Source organism: Hyaena hyaena, unplaced genomic scaffold (assembly GCF_003009895.1).
Source record: "Hyaena hyaena isolate Hyena2069 unplaced genomic scaffold, ASM300989v1 scaffold_9, whole genome shotgun sequence".
NCBI classification, from domain to species: Eukaryota; Metazoa; Chordata; class Mammalia; order Carnivora; family Hyaenidae; genus Hyaena; species Hyaena hyaena.
Window position 1 is genome coordinate 541416 of NW_024080641.1, and position 19392 is coordinate 560807.

At 50.3% G+C, this 19392-nt stretch overlaps 3 protein-coding genes and 1 non-coding gene across 10 annotated transcripts in view; 3 read left to right on the plus strand and 1 right to left on the minus strand.

Moving 5' to 3' along the window:
• Positions 1-204: 204 nt before the first annotated feature.
• LOC120240111 lies at positions 205-10143 on the minus strand. 4 transcript variants are annotated; one of them, XM_039244715.1, is made up of 5 exons: positions 9832-10143; positions 7082-7259; positions 1948-2094; positions 1179-1307; positions 205-992 (listed from the first exon to the last, which is right to left on the minus strand). In XM_039244715.1, exons 1-5 carry the CDS (start codon positions 10138-10140, stop codon positions 790-792), a joined length of 966 nt encoding a protein of 321 aa, XP_039100646.1. In that variant the 5' UTR covers positions 10141-10143; the 3' UTR covers positions 205-789. The 4 variants fall into 4 exon arrangements, 3 of the variants coding, with proteins under 3 accessions (XP_039100646.1, XP_039100664.1, XP_039100656.1); XM_039244733.1 differs by having other exon boundaries at positions 7082-7282; positions 9832-9877; XR_005530586.1 differs by having other exon boundaries at positions 928-992; positions 1240-1312.
• LOC120240090 lies at positions 10125-14639 on the plus strand. 4 transcript variants are annotated; one of them, XM_039244683.1, is made up of 5 exons: positions 10125-10926; positions 11345-11622; positions 12177-12323; positions 13981-14112; positions 14411-14639. In XM_039244683.1, the coding sequence occupies exons 1-5, from the start codon at positions 10139-10141 to the stop codon at positions 14476-14478; spliced, it is 1413 nt and encodes a 470-aa protein (XP_039100614.1). In that variant the 5' UTR covers positions 10125-10138; the 3' UTR covers positions 14479-14639. The 4 variants fall into 4 exon arrangements, with proteins under 4 accessions (XP_039100614.1, XP_039100623.1, XP_039100632.1 ...); XM_039244692.1 differs by having other exon boundaries at positions 13981-14105; XM_039244701.1 differs by lacking the exon at positions 12177-12323.
• A 2404-nt stretch (positions 14640-17043) lies between these two features.
• LOC120243865 (Friend virus susceptibility protein 1-like) overlaps positions 17044-19392 on the plus strand; it is a 5179-nt gene continuing 2830 nt past the window's right edge. Inside the window, exons 1-2 of the mRNA XM_039250104.1 lie at positions 17044-17105; positions 18774-18816. The gene's annotated coding sequence lies outside the window, so the exon portion shown is untranslated. The remainder of the gene's footprint in view (positions 17106-18773; positions 18817-19392) is intronic.
• On the plus strand, positions 18611-18701 carry LOC120244783. Its single transcript, XR_005531636.1, has one exon. It is a non-coding gene; the product is annotated as a small nucleolar RNA SNORD88 (small nucleolar RNA).

Sequence of the window (19392 nt, forward strand, 5' to 3'; positions counted from 1 at the left end):
AACCTCTCCAGCCCTCTCAGTCTCATGGCAGGAGGCTTATGAGCTGGGAGAAAGGAAGGCGCAAAGACAGGTGTAGACAAACCGGCATAGAGAGAGGCTCAGGCCCTGAAGAGCAAGGCAGGGGGACTCGAGACCGGTTCGCACACCGGTTCACACACGCTGGGCCCGACCCTGCCCCGCAGAGGACGCCTTGGAGGGTCACACTTAGAGGTTGTGAGGCGCCCAGGTTTTATTGTGGCAGAGAAGTCCGGAAGTGGGGGGATGGGGAGAAATGTGGCTGCAAGCCACGCCTTTCTGGGGCGGGGCCTGTTCCGCAGAAGGGCGGAGCTACATCCAGAGCTGGTCAGGGTAGTGACCGGCCCGGGTCCTGACTGGATATCCAGGGGCGGGGCTGGCCCTCGGAGCGGGAGCTGTTCAGACGGTGGAGTGCAACTTCGGGGCGTGGCCTGAGAGGGCTAGCCACCCAGGGGCGGGCCCTAGCTGGGCCCAGGGGCGGGGCCACACCAGCAGGTTGCACCGCACGCAGCGCGCAGAACTGGAGGGGGCGGTGTCTCACTATAGGAGTGAAGGTGGGGTGAGGACTCCCGGGCGGGAAGGGAGCCGGTAAGGGGAAACCCTAGCTCGAGGGGTGGGGTTTTGTCGCTGGTCCTCGGAAGGTGCGGCCTGTTCTACGGGAGTGGGGCCTCGAAGGGAGATCTAATCTAGGGCGCGTGGCCACGATGGAGGGGGTGGGTCCGGTATGTGGCTGCGTTCACCGGTCAGTTTCCTGAGAACCTCAGTCCCAAGTGGTTAGAGAGGCTTGAGGGGGTGCCCCTCGGGGGTGAGTGTATTGGACAGGTCCACGGTGCGCTTGCGGTCAGCGTCGGACGGCAGCTCGGATACGCGTTTCTGAGGGTTCTGCTGCGAGACCCACCGACGGTAGCTCACCCGCCGTTCCTGGAAGGACGAACTTCGGGTCCTCATGCCCAGGTGGTTTAAGTAGTTCAGCACTCCTGGGGGTGGGGGACTGGTGAGCGGTTGAACTCTGAGCCCCGCCCCAGGCCCCGCCCCGTCCCTCGAGGTGGCCTCCCCTTCGGGTCCTCCCCTACGGATCCCAGGCCCTGCCTCGAGGTGTCTCCCGGGCTCCGCCCCTTGCCCTACCGAGGCCCCGCCCCTTTCTCCCGAGGCCCCGTCCTCACCCGCCCACAGCATCAAGGCGCCGGCGCCCCAGCACAGGTAGGTGGTCACCAGGTAGGATACCTGTGGCCTCGGGTGCAGCGTCTCGCAGCCGACTACAAACAGCGTCAGGCTGAGAACAATCAGGAACCCTGCACTGGGGTGGGGCCGGAGAGACGGACACAAGGCTGGACCCTACCCCCCACCCCCGAAAGAAGACAGAGACAGCTTCTCCTCTCCCAGCCTCCCCGACAGGCAGGTGTGTGTGCATACACATGCACATAGACTCCAGTGCCAGACAGAAAGACACCCAGATAGAAGCAGAAAGAAAGAGGGAAACAGGAAGGAGAACCCCCCCACACTCACCCCCACTGAGTAAGATAAAAGTAGAACTGAGAGGCACACAGAAAGAGTGGGGCAGTGGGGCAGTGGGGCGCCTGGGTGGCTCGGTCAGTCGGGCCTTCAACTTCGGCTCAGGTCATGATCACACGGTTTGTGGGTTCGAGCCCCATGTAGGGCTCTGTGCTGACAGCTCAGAGCCTGGAGCCTGCTTCAGATTCTTGTGTCTCCCTCTCTCTCTGCCCCTCTCACACTCAGGCTCTGTCTCTCTCTGTCTCAATAAATCAACATTTAAAAAAATAGAAGGAAAGAAAGAGTGGGGCAGAGATCCCAGGAGACATTCAAAGACAGAGGGTCAGTAGGACAGAAATCTTGAGATACACCTCCCCAAAACCAAAAAGTCCTGGGGAGAAATATTGGGGGTATCTTCGCTTCCCCCAAGCCGACACTTACCAGTGCTGAAGCTGAGAAAACTGAAGACAAGGTCGATCTTAGTAAGGCGTCGGAAGACTGGCCGGAAGGAGAGGCACATGGAGGGGAGGAGGATGAGACACAGAGTCAGGGCCAGCATCATGAAGCCCATGCTCATATGGATGAGAACTGGAGGGAGAAAAGGCAATGCTGCAGAGTCATTCCCAGATGCTCTTCAAGGTCACCCTCCAAACTCACCCTGCTGATAGCCCCATGCGCAGCACAAAGACACCCCCCAAAGTTTGGCTACAGACAACCTCAACATCACCCCACTTCCATCACCAAAGTCCCCTCCAAGAAACCCCAAAATGACTCTCCCTCTCACAGAATCACCCAAGGCACCTGTAAAGTCAAAGTCATTTCCCCAATTATACCCTCAAAGTTTTCCCAATCACCCCTGCCTACTCCAAAGTCAACCCCAAAACCCTCATAATCAACCCCACCCATTCTTCCAAGGTGACCTCACAGATGACCCTTAAGTCATCCCCACTCACATCCTCAAAGTCACTCCACAGAATCATCTCAATCATCTCTAAAGCCATCCCCATAGACACCTCCAAAGTCATCCCAATAATACTCCCAAAGCGCATCTCACAACAACTCACAATAATGCCCTCAGTGTCACACCCAGACACCCCCAACAGCACCCTCAAAATTGTCCAAGACACTTTAGTTCCCCTAGTCTCCAAAGACAAGCTACTTCTGCTAAAGTCTGTCCCATTCACATCCCAAGGTCCTCTAGTGATCCTATTTATACACCCAGACCTCCTCCAATATCACCCCCATTCACACCCTAGTCTTCCCCACAGACATTCTCCAAATCACCCACCTCGATCCCCAGAGCATACACACAGATGTACACACAAGAAAAACTTCCAAATACTCTAAAACCACAGAGTCACACTCAGTTTCAGTGAATATTTATCCAATGCACGTTTAAGAACAAGTGTTTGGGTCCCTTTCTGAGAATTACATCTCCTTTTAGCCCTTCTCTACATTGCCTACTTTTAAACAGTGCAAGACTATCTCAGCCAAATGAGCTAAGACTCCATCTGCTTTGTTTCTGGCAAACTGCATAACTCTAACACATAATCAGAAAGTAAAAGATTGGACATATATACAGAATAGCAATAGCGCTCTGGGAATCAATCACATAATCCTGGTTGAGGGCTTCTCGTGACATACCCTGCTTTCTGGAGCCATGAAAATAGTCCTATGACTCCACCTGAGCCAATCACAGTGCCCCATACCCCAAGCCATGGTGATTGGCCCAAAGATGGGCATATGACCAAAACCAACCAATCAGGTTCTGCCCTGAGACTTTTTCTGACTGCAGCTATCAAGAGCTCTTGTTACTCTAGTCAGGAGGATTATGAGCCTGGAGCTGCCTGGCCTTGGATCCAGCCTCATGATGCATAGGAGATATGATAGAGTAAAACTAAGAAAGGAAAGGAGAGGAGAGAGTTGAGATGACATTCAAGTCCCTGGCTCTTGTTAACCCAGAGATGAGCCCACTTTGTGGTTTGGTCAGAAGTAGACATTTGTGACTTACTTCTCCAATTCGCCCTCCTGCCTGTTCCACACTCTCAGCCCCAGCTGTAAGCCAACCAGTGCATTGCATTGCTCTTGCCGCTATATTTGGTCTGAGGTGATCATGTGACCCAGCCACACAAGACTTGCAGGAACGTTTTGTGTTCTCTTTCCTGCCAGACTTGAGCCCACATTGTTAGCAGTTCTGCTAGTTATTTGTCTGTCTTCTCTCAGATCCATTCCCCATGCTTCCCTCTTCTGTATTTGAAGGACTACATTTCCCAGCCTCCTTTGTTCACTAGCTTATCAGTACTTTTGGCTAACGGGAGGCGCTGGCAGAAGACTGGCTCCAGGAGAACAATCCAGTGTATTTATTTCCCTCTCCCCACCCCCACCCCACCTAAGCTGGTGTCTTTAGCAGTAGCTTCTTCTTTTTCTTTCTTTCTTTCTTTTTTTTTTTCTGTGATTCTAGCCATCTCTAAGCAAATCCCACCATGAGTCTATGCCTTTTTCATGGCTCCAGCTTCCAGACTCTGGTAATACTACCTCTTTTCTTTGTTCTTCTGGGCTAGGGGTGTAGCAGCTTCTTGAATTGCTAATCTCTGCTTTGCCTCACCATTACCTACTCGGCTTCTCAGCTATTCTGTGACCCATAAAATCAATCCCCTATATTCACTACCCTCTAAAGCATCTAGAATGATTTATTTTCCTAACTAGATCATGACTTGCCACTAGGCAGAGCCTTCAGAATGAAGCCAATCCAAGTAGCCAAGAAACAGACAGTAATGTTTCTGATGCTATCACTTGGACTCTTGAATTCAGCCATTCCTGAAAGCATTCCTACTCCCACCTTTTTTCATTTAGGTGAGCCCATAGGTTCCTTCACTCAATCTATTTCATGTTAGAGTTTCTGTTACTTGTGATCCAAACTCTCCTGACTAATTCAAATCCTTTCCATAAGTTGGCAAGCAGTGCAGGATTCAATGTTGCCTACATACCACCCACTAAAATCACACTCAAACTCTACCACACACACACACACACACACACACACACACACACACACACACACACACACATAACCAGAACTGAATGTTCACCAACAATCTAGAGGGAGAAGAAGTCCTCAAAGCTGAGAAGCAATTGGTAAAGTCACAGAGGCAAAGCTGGATAAATAAGAACATAAAAATTCTAAATTTCTACACCTTATAAAAAAACCTCTCATAACCTGTAGTTTATTTCTTTATGCCAACCACTGGGGAATTTTCCCAGTGTATGCATCCACACTTTCCAGTGAGGAGACCAGCCTCCTTTAAGGCGAAGAACTCAGCACATGACCAGGCTCCACCAGTAAAGAAGAGGCACACTAGATTTGGAATTAGCAGCCAGAAGTAGACATGAACTCTATTCTGGTAGGTGTGGCCACTGCTACCTCCAGAGTCCCAGGGCAGCCGAGAAAGAGGTTCCCCAGTGGAGTCCAGGTCTAGGGAGACAGGCCCAAGGGGCAAGCTCTAATGTGTATGCCCTGCCAGTCAGTCCTCCAGGGAATTTTTTGGGGGTGTTCCTGATCACTTGGCCCCTGGAGCCCAATTCTCTGGCCACACAGAGATTCTTCAAATTCCCCCAACATTGTTTATAAATCCATTTTGTGCTTAAACTAGGTTTACTTGACTTCTTTTGCTCGTCATGAGATTCCTGACTTATCAAAGCTTTACAAAGTCTTCCCAGACCTTCAGAAACCCTGCTATTCCACTCTCGGGAATCTATCCCCAGAATAATTCTGCTCCAACAAAGTATCATAAATATGGGAGAAAGTTGTCTACCCGGCATCTATTTCTATTCTTTTGTCAATAGCAACTTGACTGTTCAGGGGAACTCTCTGCCCACCCTCTGTCCTTGTGCTTTGGGGCTGAAATGACCCCTCCATTGACTCTTAAGAAAAGCGTGTGATCCAGACCCAGCCAATCACACACAGCATGACATCTTCCTGATCAGAGCAACCAGTGCCGGAGGAGTGAGAAGTCCCAGGGAAGTAAACCTGATCCCATCAGAGCTCATCCTGAGATCTTTGTTTCAGGGCTACAGAAGACAAACTCACTCTCTTTTCACAGAAAGGACAGAATCTAGGTACTGCTGATACCCCATTGCCACAGCTTGCCTGAGGACCCAACACAGAGGAAGCCTTCATAGACAGGTGACAAGACAGATTCCCTAATGACAGGCTTTGAGCACCTGGATTCAGCAGTACCTGAACTGGATAGATCTATGCCTCTGGACCCTTCCATAACTTGAAACTATGTTTGTCTTGCTTACACCAACTTGAGTTGGGGAGGTATACAAGAAAGAGATATCAAAAAAATAAATGTGGGGCACCTGGGTGGCTCAGTCGGTTAAGTATCCGGCTTCGGCTCAGGTCATGATCTCACGGTTTGTGGGTTTGAGCCCCGTGTCGGGCTCTGTGCTGACAGCTAGCTCAGAGCCTGGAGTCTGTTTCAGATTCTGTGTCTCCCTCTCTCTCTGACCCTCCCCTGCTCACACTGTCTCTTTCTCAGAAATGGATAAAAACATTTTAAAATTTTTTTAATAAATGAAATTAATACCACAAAGCATTCTGGAAGTTTCATAAACTTATTTGAGATCTGAAATGAAGGTAGGTGGATTGGCTGAAAAACAAATTCCTTAGGATAATAATAACTAACCCTGGTGTAGCACCTAATATGTGCCAAGCACTGTTCTAATTCCTCTACGTGTTTTAATTTGCTAATTCTCCCAATAGCCATGAATAGGTATTACTACCACTACCATTTTAGAAATAAGGAAACTGAGGCACAGAGAGGTGAAAGAAGGTGCCCAAGATCACCCAGCTACCAAGTGGTTGAGCCAGGATCCAAACCCAGGCACTCTGGCTCTAGGTTCTGGATTGCCTCCTGTTGCAATGCTGAAAAGCACAGGAAACACACAAAGACCTACGATAAAGCAAAATGTTTCCAAAGGAGCTAGAAATCTCCTTTTTTTAAAAAAAAATCATTTTTAAAAAACTATTTTAGGGGCATCTGGGTGGCTCAGTCGGTTGAGTGTCTGACTTCAGCTCAGGTCATGATCTCATGGTTTGTGAGTTCGAGCCCCACATCACTGCTGGTTCGAGCCCCACATCCCCAGGTTCACTGCTGTCAGCACGGAGCCCACTTCGGATCCTCTGTCCCTCTCAATCTCTCTGCCCCTCCCCCACTTGCGCTCCCTCTCTCAAAAGTAAATAATACATTTTTAAAAACCTATTTTAAAAATCTAGGGAGAAAATGATGGTGACTTTAACCATCTAATCATGAGGCAGATTGGTTTCCGGTGAATTGTAATGCTCTTCCCATGGGCTATGAAGTCCTGTTTCCCTGTTTCCTCAAAAGCAATATATAACTCCAGAAGACTTATCCACAAGTCCCTTCAGAGAATCTCCAGAGACCCTCCTGAGAATTCTAAACACTTCCCCCCAAGAACATCCAAAGAACTTCCCCCAGAGATTCCCACCCCTCATGATCTCCTGAGATGCCCCGCTTCATGTGCCCCATAGTCTGTCCAGGCTCCTACTGACCAGTGACTTGGCCCGGGCTGGCACACTTGTACTTCCTGCAGTCTGTCCAGATGCCCAGGTAGCCAGTGTAAGAGCCCTGCAAGTAGGCCAGACGTCCATCCGCCACGCTGAGCACCATTAGGGTTGCGAGGATGCTGAAGACCAGAGACCAGCCCCGCAGGATGAACTTGCGGTCTTCCTTCCAGGAAGAGAACACGTCCGCTGGGAAAGAATAGAGTTCTGGGGGCCCAGAACCACCTGTGCCACACCGCTGCAGCCTAGTCTCCACTTCCAACCACAGCCACATCTCCATCCCCACCCAGACCCCGATCCCAACCTCATCCCCATCTCTGATTCCAAATGCATCCTCATTCCCATCTCTAACCCTAATGTCCGGCCCAGCCCTCTCCCACATCCCATTCGATGCTCAAACCTACTTGTTTGGTTTCCAACCCCAGCCTCCAGTCCCTGTTCCCCAAACCCCAGCTCCATCTCCGCCCTCAACCTCAACTGCTTCTCCAGACCCCTGTCACAAATCCCAATCCAGGACACAGACAACTACGACATGGGTTCCATAGTGTGCTCGTGAGGCCAAGACCCATGGGGCCAACAGAAGGAACCGCCAGGGGCTCACCCTGTGTTCACCAAGCCCCCTGTCCCTCCCACTGCTCACTTAACCTCCAGCCACTTTAGACTACACAGGGTTCCTCTCACACCGAGAGCTTCCCTGCCTCAGCAATTCAACAAGCAGTCCAGGCTGCTCCTTCTGCCTGGGGCGCTCTTCTTCCACCTGTGCCCAGACTGCCCTAACCGCCCTTTAGATCTCACCCCCCATGCCACTCCTCCCACACCTCCCATCCTGAGCCCCCAACCCCAGCCCTACCTCAGTTCTTGGCAAGGTTGCCCGCCAAATGCTCCCACAGTGCAACATGCAAGTCTCCTTCACTGGCATCCCTTATCTCACTATCTTTTTCCCTGCCCACCTTCCCCAACAGACCCTCTTGAGGGTAGGGAACAGATCTCTTCCTTTTCCCATTGCACACTTATCACCTGGTACAGGGCCTTTGCTAGTTGTTAAATTAAAAAAAGGCAACAGGGGCGCCTGGGTGGCTTAGTCGGTTAAGCGTCCGACTTTAGCTTAGGTCATGATCTCACGGTTCGTGGGTTCGAGCCCGCGTCGGGCTCTGTGCTGACTGCCAGCTCAGAGCCTGGAGCCTGTTTCAGTCTGTGACTCCCTCTCTCTCTGACCCTCCCCTGCTCACGCTGTCTCTCTCTCTCTCCTAGAAATAAATAAAACATTTAAAAAATTTTTTAAAAAAAGGTAACAAGTGAGGGGCACTTGGGTGGCTCAGTTGGTTAAGCTTCCCACTCTTGATTTCAGCTCAAGTCATGATCACTGTCTGTGGGTTCAAGCCCTGTATCAGGCTCAGCACTGCTGGTGTGGAGCCTGCTTGGGATTCTCTCTCTCTCCCCGCCCCTCCCCCCCCCCCACTTCCCCCCCAAAATAAAAATAAGCATTTTTTGTTAATGTTTTATTTATTTCTAGGAGAGAGAAAGAGACAGCATGAGCAGGGGAGGGTCAGAGAGAGAGGGAGACACAGAATTGGAAACAGGCTCCAGGCTCTGAGCTGGCAGTCAGCACAGAGCCCGACGCGGGGCTCGAACCCACGAACCGCGAGATCATGACCTAAGCGAAAGTCGGACGCCCAACCGACTAAGCCACCCAGGCGTCCCAAAAATAAGCATTTTTAAAAAGGTAATGATTGAATGCATGGGTATATGAACTGGTAGACACATCCATGGCATCTAGTTGTACTAATTCCTTCCTGTCCTGTGACATGTCTCAATATGGATTTCAGAGGAGATTGGGTCTCAGACTCAGGCACAAGCTTTGGGGGATGGAGAAAGTAACTTCGAGAGTCAAAATCAGTATCCGTAAAGTGTAAAAAATTCAACAGGTTTCTATTACAATGGGTCCTCGATGCTTTTACATTTCGTCCTTACAACAACCCTCTAAAGTATCATTACGTCCTTTGACAAATGAGGAGTTAGATGGATATTTGTGTGATTAAAGACATAAAAGTTTGTGGGTTTCCTTTTTTCCTTTTTTTTTTCTTTTACTTTCTTTTTTGTTCGTTTGCTTATTTGTTTGTTTCTCAAAAATCTGCTACAAGAGCAAAAAGGAAGGAGGGAGGGACGGAAGTTGGAAAAATCTCCACTCCTAACTGGAAAGGCTGTAGGTACTTGGGGTGCCTGCATTCCCACAGATCGCTTTGAGCCCTCCTCAACCTGTGGCTGTTCTGCCTCTCCTCCCAAGCTTGGATTGGAGGTCTTTGAGGTCAGGGAATAGGTCCCTGAGGCCTCAGGAAAAGGTGAAGAAAGAGACAAAGGAGAGAGACACTGAACTCGAAAAGGGAATAAAAGGAAGATATCAATTCAGGAAAGGCCCTGGGAGTGGGGTGAGGTAGGGGCAGGTAGGGGAATGGAGTTACAAATTCAGATCTCAGGCCCTCTGGAAACTGTAAGAATTGATCTCAGAGATGCTGGTGCGTGTCCCAGTGCTGGCTCAGCCCTGCCCAGCCCTCACCCTATTCTGGTGCCTCTCTGACCCTGCCCTTTCTCTACCCTGGTCATTCCCTCCCCCCTTCCCACCTTTACTCAGTCCTGACATCTCTCAGACCCACCATAACCTCTTCTTGACCCAATCCTAACCCTGCCTGTACTTCACATGTAACCCACTCTGACCCAGCCACAGCCCCCATGTCACTTACACAGGGCAGCGCACGAGTCCATGGCCAATGTCCCGACCTCCTGGAATCCCTCCAACTGTCATGGAACTTCCCCTCAACCCCAGCTGCAGGCCAGACTGAAGCCCTGAGGCCTGCCTGTGGGCAGCAGGAGAGACCAGAGGACACAGAAGAAGGGTCAGAGAGATCCAAACCACAAAAGACCGAGGTTGAACCTGGGAGGGAGACCAACAGATTTCCAGGTGGCCATGGGAATGTCTGAAAGGAAGGGCTGAAGCAGTTGGCAGGCTGTTTAGTGCACCTGGGGACTGGCTTTGCCCTGCATCCCCACATGTCCCAGAGGCCCCAGTCTAGCCCCCAGAGCAACAAGCCAAGTTTCCTTCCAGCAGCTCCCAGTAATACTCAAAATGAGACTGAAGTCTCTCCAATTACCTACAAGTCCCAGGCCAGTATCCAAGGCTCTCAGCCCACTATCCATAATCGCTGGGTCAGCATCCAAGAGCCCCCACCCATTATCAACAGCCGCCGGGTCAGCATCCAAGAGCCCTTGTCCATTATCCACAATCGCCGCATCAGCTTCCAAGACCCTCCACTAGTCCACAGTCGCAGGACCAATATCCAAGATGCACCACCCATTATCAACAGTCGCTGGGTCAGTACTGAGGACATGCCATCCACTGTGAGCAGTCATCAGCCAGGTATCCAAGACACATCGTCAGTTACCTACAGTCACCATTTCAGTACCAGAGATGTTTCACCAATTTTCGAAACTCGCCATTTCACCATCCAAAATTCTCCATTACTTCCTCACACTTCCCTGACCAATATAGAATCCATTATCCACAGTGGTAATCAAGTCATTAACCAAGACCATCTTCCAACAAACCAGAATCCCTGCTCGAGTACTCAATGCCTCAAATCGCAAGTCCGGGCCAAAGTTGATGTCCCCCCTTCAATTACTCACAGCCCCACAGCCAGTATCAAAAGTGTTGACTCAGTCATCTGGACCTCCCACGAGACTTTCAGAGACTCTTTGGACAGTTTCCTATCCAACCCAAGTACTCTAGACAATATCCAGAGCATACAGTCAAACAGATCTGCTGAGATGGATTCTGGCAGGTGAGAAGTGGGGGTCCAGGCAGTGGGCCAGGTTCTGGGCTAGGATTCTGGGGGAGGGACAGCAGTCAAAAGGTCAGTGACCAGAAGCAAAGCCAGTCTATCAGAAACTGGAGGTTGGACCCAAGTGTGGCTGGCCCTGGGTAGTGCATGGCATAAAGGCCGGACCTGTAATTCAACCTAGGAACTGAACTTGGGGCAGGGTCTGGAAGTTAGATCTGGAGGCAAGGGAACTAGAGGCTAAACATGGGTGAGTATGTTCTACAGGCAGGACCTGGAAGACACAGGCCAGTGAGGATGGATATAGAGAAGATAGTCTGAAGGCTAGACTAGGTGGGTCATGGTCTGGCAGCTGGACTGGGGTGGCTGGGCTGGATGGCTGCACTCAGTGCTGACAGTGGTGGTGTGCAATCTGTTACAGGTATCAGAGGAAAAGTAAATGCAGCCAATCACAGCTGCCCCTGTGCTGGCGGCTGCTGCACAGAGCCAAGAAGATCAGCCGTCAGGTGAGCCTGGCACTGTGCCTGGCTGGCATGGTGATCATCGGTCTCATCACTCTGGGCCAGCCCTGGATCCACTTCCAGGTGCCACTGACACCCCCTGGGGATCCTGATGGCCCCTTGTTCATCTCCATCAACACCATCTTCTTTGTGCGGTGCCCTGACATCTCCTGCCTCCATGAGTACGACCAGAATGCTTGTAAGGCCTACCCTATACTAACCCTTCCTGGGACTCATCTCCTCTTTGTCCCAGGGACCCTTCTCTGCCTTCCCTGGGATGGTCCTCACTGCCCAGGGTTAGTCTTCCCTTCTCTGGGATAGTTCTCACTACCCCTGGATCATCATCCCTTCCCCCAGATGGTCCTCATTGCCCCAGGATCATCCCCATTGCCCTATGCTCATCTTCAGTTACATGAAGATCCCCACAATCCTCTTAGCCTTAGGATCTTACACATTATCCTGAGACTTTTTCACCCCAGGAAATCTTTCCTCATCACACAGAGCTGGTTCCTCAATTCCCAAGCCACCTCTCATTGCCCAAGAACCTGTTCTCACTGACGCAGAGGTATGCCCTCAGTGCTAAAGGCATCTGCCTTAATATCCCTTTTCTACAGTCCAGTTTCAATTATTTTAATGAGGAAGAAGAATTTGCAAGGGAGAGGGTTCAGGAATAGTCCCAACCTCACTGGGGACCCTTTCCCCATGCTCAGGGTCGGAGGGCCTCTTGGTGTTCTGATTTTCTTCCTTCCCCAGACTTGCTGGACTTTGCCTGGGCTTTTCTCATCCTCGCCAGCATCACCAGCATCTGCCTCTGCACCATACTCATAAACATCATCTTCTTCACCAGCTCCAAAATACCCATGCTGGACTTCTCCAACGTCATCATCAGCATCCTGACAGGCATGGCACTGAGATTTATCCCTCAGAAACCATGGCGAGGAGTGCCTTGCCCAGGGCCCATGATGATATCCGACCCCTTCCCCACCACATCCCAACGCTGTTCTCATCCTCACATTCATTGCCCATCCCAATTCTATCTCCCTCCAAATCTCCAATCAATCCTGATAAAAAAAAATATGAACTTCCAATACAATCTCATCTCCAGCCCCAATATCAGCCTCCAGTTCACCTGTCATCTCTATCACCCACAAATCTCAAACTCAACGGTATTCATTTTTGTGATGTCCATCCCCATCCCACCCTCCATTCCAATTCTATCTCTTTCCAATCTCCAAACCATCCCCCTTACCATCCCCAACCCCTTTCCAAATCTCAACACTCATTCCAAATCCAACCCAACTCTATCACCTGTGAACCTCACTTTCAAACTCAACCAAAACCCATCCCCAACCTCACCTTCCATCTTGATCACTCAAACTTCAACCTCTACCCAATACCCATTTCCAGTTCTGACTCATCCCAAATCCTTTCTCCACCCCTTACCACCAGCTCTGTGATTTTGTTCAAGCTACTTAATCTTTCTGAGCCACAGATTTCTCTTGCAGATTGGGGGTAAATTTCCTATCACGTGGAGATATAGTGAGGACTGAATTAGAAAATGTTGGTACCTGGTAGAAGCTATTTAAATGTGCACAATTTAATTCTTCCACCTGACCCAAATATCTCAAAACTGATAACCTGATTAGAATTAGTCTATTTTTCCATGTGCATGTTGAATCATACTTTTTAGAAAAGGAGGTAGGGTGGCACTTTAATTTGGAAATAAAGGGTATTATGTTTCTGTCATTTGTAATGATTGACCACAACTTTTAGTTTTATCAGGAAAACATTTCTGGACAATGATAGAAAAAAGTCAAAAATAGGAAACCTTCAACTTCCTGTTTCCTTGTTTGCAAATAGTATTTATCCAATTTGTCTGGTAGCTCTTCCCAACTGTTTACATATAAGCTACAAAGGGTAGAAAGCACCTCAGTTTTATGTCATCTAATATAAGACATTTTTCTACAAAAAAAAAAATTCTCCTCATTCCTTTTAATTAAATGAAAAACACCTCCTATATTATTTTTCAATAGCATAAAGAAAAAATGACCCAGGTCTTTTTTTAAAGAATTTAAAAAAATGTTTTAAGTTGAAATATGCAGAATGAGTGGGTTCTTAGTCCACTCCTTCAGAAGCCCAAAATTAAAAACCCAATACAATGACAATAACCAATCTACATTCTTGTGGGCTCACTGTGTGCCAGTCTCAACAACTCCTCATGACAGCCCATGGAGATGAGTCCTAGGACTATGCCCATTTTACATATGAGGGAAATGAGGCTGAGAGAGATGGAGGAGTTACCCTAAGGTGGGAGGGAGAGGCAGGACAAGAGCTCTGGTCTGGTTGGCCCCAAAGCCCATGGTTGTAGACACAACCCAATGGTCCCAATGTGCTCTACCATGATATTCTCAGGAGCCTATTTTCCTGCCTGTGCGCAGAGGTACAGGGAAGTGAAAGAAACTGGGAGAATATTGAGCAAAAGTCAAGCAGCCACATGACTCTGGGCAGGGGTCTGCACACACCTGGTGCCAGATTCCTAACACCTGTACTCATGCAGGGACCAGCATGATACTGGGTGTCCTGTTCTACCTGATGCAGGCCCATGAGTACCTGCAGGAAGGCATGACCTACACTCTGGGACTCAGCTTCTACCTGGCGTGGACCGGCGTCTTTCTCTTCCTGATGAGTGGTCTGGGCTGGGCTAGGGTTGGGTTTGGGCATGGGTTATCAGGGATACAGATAGGGACTGAGTGCGACAGAGTTTGGGATGAGGATGGGTTATGGACAGGGCTGGACAAGAGGGGGCTGAGGTGGGAGACAGGACTGGGGAGATGAGGGTGGAGATGGGCATAGGCGTGGGTGTGGGGATGGGTTGGGAAATGGACTGGGGACAGGGTAGGGATGTGATTGGGCCTGGGGAGAGAATTGGGATCTGGGGTGGGGTGTGAATGCTGCACCTCACCCCTTCTGCTCTCTTCCTTCTTCAGGTTTCCTTTCCTATCTGAACTACATGAACTTCTGGTCCATCCTGGCGCTCCAGGCCATCTGGACTTAAGACACAGGAAATGACCCACCTATGGCCTGCTCCCACAGCTCCCTGTCAAGCACTTGACAACCCTACTCTCTAGTCCCTCACCCCCACTGAGAGTCTTGCCCTTTTCATTCCCCTCTCAATCCCCCCACTCAGATTAATAATCTGTATATTTAAATCATCTATACTTTTTGCCCAGAATATTCTCTTTAAGCTCAGTACCTTCTAAGTGTTCTATGGAAATGCCATCTCTCCCTGGGTCCATCTCTTGGGCCCTATGGGGTAGAGGGGTAGGTGAGGGAAGGGATTTAGGCGAAAGAGGCGCAAGGCACACGGTCAACAAAAGGCTGTGCCAATGGTTCCTGGCGTACATACAAATGGTGTCAATCAATATTTGTTGAATAGCTGATTCTCTCCAAGCCCTTAGAGCTTCATCTTTTACTTCCCTGACCCCCAGTAATGTGCCCTTCCTGAGGGAAACTCTCCCTGCACCCACACTTCACTTCTGCTCTTACCAGCAGCCCCTGTCATCATCTCTTCTTTCTTCTCCCCAAACTCCAACACAGGGCTGTTCTTCTTTACAACTGTTTATCTATCTATCTATCTATCTATCTATCTATCTATCTATCCACCCACCCATCCATTTTTAAGGCTGTTCCATGTAACATATTTTTGCCACCAGAATCATTTGCTAAACAGGACATGGTTGAAACTCAAGTACAAATTTATGTCATTACCTGGGTCCCCCAACAGGCCCTTGACCTGGAGGGGTCTCCTCTCTCTCCCTTTCACACAGTGGTTAAGCTGGAAGGGTTGAGTCTAGGCTCTGCCACTTACTAGCTCTGTGACCTGTGGTCCAGGTGTTGACCCATCTGGGTCTCAGTTTCCTCATCTGTAAAATGGGAGTCATGATAGTACTTCAACCTAGATAGAGTTTAACGTAACATCTAGTTTGTGCTCATTAAGGGTTGCTAAAATAATCCTCCTGCTTCTCTCCTTCAAAAGGCTCTCAAATTTGTTTATCTTTAATGAAAATTGAGCTGCAACTATATGCCAGACACTGGATCTACAGCAGTGATCAAACTAGACACACATCCTTGTTTTTATGGCTTGACATTTCAGCAGGGAGGCAAAAACATATGCCCACAAACAGATATGTTAGGGATAAGTGCCATGAGGAAAAATAAAGGAGGGGAATAGAGATGGGTCTGGGAAGAGGCAGGGGCTCTATGCCGAGGTAACATCTAAGCAGACATGATTGAAGAGAGGAGAGCCATGGAGATAGACTGGGGGAAAGGTTTCCCAGCAGGGGGAACAGCAAGTGCAAAGGTCTTGAGGTACAAATGTCCTTGGCAGGTTCCAGGAAGACTAGGGAAGCCAATTTCTAGTGCATCCTGAGCAAGGCAGGGGGAGACAGGGGCTAGGTCACTCTGGGCCTTGTGGGCCACAGTGAAGACTGCTTTTTAGTCTGGGTAAGGCAAAAGCCAGTAAAGGAAACGCTTAACATAAGGATATAGGTCTGTTCCTTTTACTTCAAACTATAAGTTTCATGGAAGGCGTCTCCTGACCAGAAGAAAACAACCCAAATGATTGAGGAGACCAGCTAAACAATGTGTGTTCCACTTATAGAAGGGAATACTTTGCCCCCGTTTAAGGAAAGAGGTCACTATGTACTAATCCAGGGTAGACTATTTATGGGACAAATTGGAATGAAAAAAAAAAATCGTTACCCATAACATGTGTATGTGCGTATACAGCCATAAAATATAAAGTTCACACCACATTGTTAACAGTGGCGACTCTGGTGAGTGGGTTTGAAGTAGAGAAGTTTCCCTTTTTATCTTTGAAAAAAAAATATTTACAGCCATGTCAGCTGAAAGACACTCCTTAGAGCTCCAACCCTCCCGACCAAGAATACAAGCCCCCAGGTCTTATAACTGGGGGCTTGAGGGGGGGGCACATCCGCCCTTCACTCAGTCCAGTTGTCCTGGCCCCCAGCCCCCTCCTCCCTCAGACCCAGGAGTCCACACCCCCATCCTCCTCCTCCCTTAGATCCAGAAGTCAGCCTTCCCGCCCCGGCATCCAGGCTCAGGCCACCTCCCTTGCAGCGCAGGACTAGGCTGTCATTCTGCGCCACGTTAGCACTTGCCCAGAACGACCTGCCGTCAATCTTCCACTAGCCCCGCCTCCCTCCCCGCCCCTGCTCTGGCCCCGCCTCCAACTTCTGCGCTTGGACTCCGCCTGGGTCGGCCCCGCCCCTTCCAGCCGCAGCACGCGAGGCCGCGCTGGCAATTCCGGGAGCCTCCCTTTGAGCTCTGCCCTCGCTCGGGGTCCTTCCCCTTTACAGTCCTCCTTTGGTGCTGTCCTTGGAATCGCCTGACTCTCATGAGAAGACAGTGGACACTGATAGTCCACTTTTTTTTTTTACGCCTCCAGGGACAAAACCGTATCGTCTTTTTAGGAAGATTTTACCGGGCACAGGCATTATTCGCTTTCCCAAGTACCAAAGCTGGATTTCCGACACCGGCGTGTGCTCTGGACGCCTCGGGGCGGAGCCCGAGCTGCGGCCTGTGGCGGGCCCTGCGAGCGGCGCGCACTATAAAGCGGGACGCGAGGACACCCGCGCACGCTTTGGAGACAGTGAGGGCTGGGTGAGCTCTTCTTGTCTTTTGGTTCTTTTCCGTCTGCGCGGCTGGGCTTTGGGGTCTGGATCGCTCATGTCGTGAGGTGCCCGGGGCTGCTGCGGGGCGACCGCGTTGTCGTGTGGACGGAGTCAGGGGCTTTATGAGACCCCAGCGCGCGCTCCGAGGCGAGCCTGGGGTTCTCTGCTGGGTGGGCAGTGGCTCCCAAGAAGCCGGCGGCCCATTGGGGGCCCTCAGGGTGGGCAAGACCTCTGCCGCCGGGGTGAATGAGGGTTTTCAAGGCTTGCACCGCAGCCGGGCTGCGCCATTTCTGCTTTCCTCCTCGCAGGACTCCGCCATTTTGTCCTTTTTCTTGGGGGCGGGGGGGGGTGGGGAGCGCGTGTGACACCGAGTTTTTCTTTCTGAGGTTTCCACTCCTGTGCTGGCTCCATGAGCTTCCCTTAGGAAGTCGCTGTTATTTTTTCTATTACACGTGGCTGGCATTTTGTGGAACCTAGAATAAAGGTTATGGGGGAGGCAGAAGCAGGATCTCCGGGTTTACTAAGAACTAAAGTGGACTCTCTAAATGAATTACTGGGTTTCTGAGAACCACATGGGAGCGATCTTAGGAGAAAGCAAGTAGGGCCTTTATCCTCAGGAATCATTCTGACCCGATCCCTCCAAATACCACAGTTTTGTGTTGACCCCATGCTTCCGTTTGGTGACACGTGACTTCTGGGCTAATTGGCCCTTAAGGTCTTGGACTTCTGTCTCCCCACGAAGACCCAGCCAAAACCCTCCCTAGCGGAGCTGCTCTCTTCAGGCAGCCCCCCGAAAATCCGTCGAACTTTATCCTGTTGCCTTGTCACAAGTGGAAGGACTTCTCTCCCCCATCACTGGCGCGCCTTTTCGCCATTTTCCGATGTATTCCTTTTTCAGCCCCTTTTTTTACTTATTAAGATCCTCAAACATGCCGGGAAGTACGCATAAATTTAACATTTTGCCTTGCTTGCTTTATCTCTGCCTGGTCGAAAGCACGTTTTTAATTTCACCAGGAATAATGCGATCTCCTGGGTGCTTTGTGTGTGTAGTTCTGGGGGCCTCTCCAAAATGCCTTCCTCCCGCGGATTTGTTCCCAGATGGCTGCAGTAAAGGGTCTCCGGTCATCGTGTGTGCTACTCGTATCCTAGGCTTGTTTTTTCTCTCTACGATAGCTCCCTCCTTGTCTCCCCTGTGGGGTCTTCCAAGGGGTTTGCGCCTTAGCAGCTTTCACTGTTGAGGGTTACTAGCAGGTGTAGCCAGTGCTGAAAACCTGCAAAACTAGGCAAGGGGAGGTAGACCCTGCGTTTTGTCCATGTAGGAGGTGTGAGGACAGTCCCCTGGGGAGGCAGGGGAGCCTGGGGTCTCCATAGGAAGAGTTGTGGACCCTCCTGCCCTCCGGATGGGTTTTGTGCTTGCCTGTCTCTGAGTGCAGTTAGCTGGGCCTCTCTGGTCCTGAAGGTGAGGGGCCGTGGACCTGGTTGCAGTGGGGACCTGGGCTCCCATGATGCGCAGCACTGGGCTCTGATCACCCCTGAGGATGCAGTGCGCCCCAGGACCTTTGACACCTGGGGGTCTGAGGGGCCCTGGTTTTGATGTTTCTGGACCCTCCCACACTATCTGTACTTCGGCTGTCACCAAGTCCTTCCTGTGTTGCAGGTGTGTCTTCAAGCTGAGGGACCACCCACTGCCACCCCTCTCGGTGAGACTCTTGCTTCCCCCCCCATCTAAAATACCTTCATTTGGGGTGACTTTGCAGCACAAAGCTCTGGGACCTAATTTGTGTGCCAGCGTTTGTGCCGGGCATTTACATGCAAATCCCTGTTCATTTATAGTAGTGGAAATGCAGCCAGAATTGGGCCTGGGTCCAAATCCCAGCTCTGCTGTTCATGGGCTCAGAGCGCTAGTCTCCTGAGCCTCCGTTTCTATATCTGTAGAGCAGGCACAGCGCATTAACAGCATATGGGCCTGAATCCTGTGCACAGTTGGGAGGCGGGGGTGATGTTTCCTGCCTTCCAGGGTAGGGGGTGAACAAGATGGAGAATACATGGGTTGTGGGAGGAAGGACTGAACAAAGTCTGCAGAAGAAAAACCAGCTTGGCAGCTTCGCTTCTCACTGTTCACACTGAGGACTGTGGACAGTGTCTGTGTGAATTGATACAGTTAGTGAAGTTACCCTCTGGTTACACACCAGCCATTGTTTAAAGTGGCCATTTATGTGGAGAATGTTGCACAAGTGTTTCAAAGAGCCCGATCTTTTTTTTTTTTTTTTTTTTTT

Excerpts from the sequence above, each read along its gene's own strand:
- LOC120240111 (XM_039244715.1), bottom strand. The coding sequence starts at position 10,140 with ATGTGGGGATGCAGGGCAAAGCCAGTCCCCAGGTGCACTAAACAGCCT. Across the intron at positions 2,095-7,081 it reads CAGCCCGGGCCAAGTCACTG|TTCTCATCCATATGAGCATG; the intron begins GTCAGTAGGAGC and ends TTCTCCCTCCAG. Across the intron at positions 1,308-1,947 it reads TTTTCTCAGCTTCAGCACTG|GGTTCCTGATTGTTCTCAGC; the intron begins GTAAGTGTCGGC and ends ACCCCAGTGCAG.
- LOC120240090 (XM_039244676.1), top strand. The coding sequence starts at position 10,139 with ATGTCCCAGAGGCCCCAGTCTAGCCCCCAGAGCAACAAGCCAAGTTTC. Across the intron at positions 10,927-11,344 it reads GCTGAGATGGATTCTGGCAG|GTATCAGAGGAAAAGTAAAT; the intron begins GTGAGAAGTGGG and ends AATCTGTTACAG. Across the intron at positions 11,623-12,176 it reads TGAGTACGACCAGAATGCTT|ACTTGCTGGACTTTGCCTGG; the intron begins GTAAGGCCTACC and ends TTCCTTCCCCAG.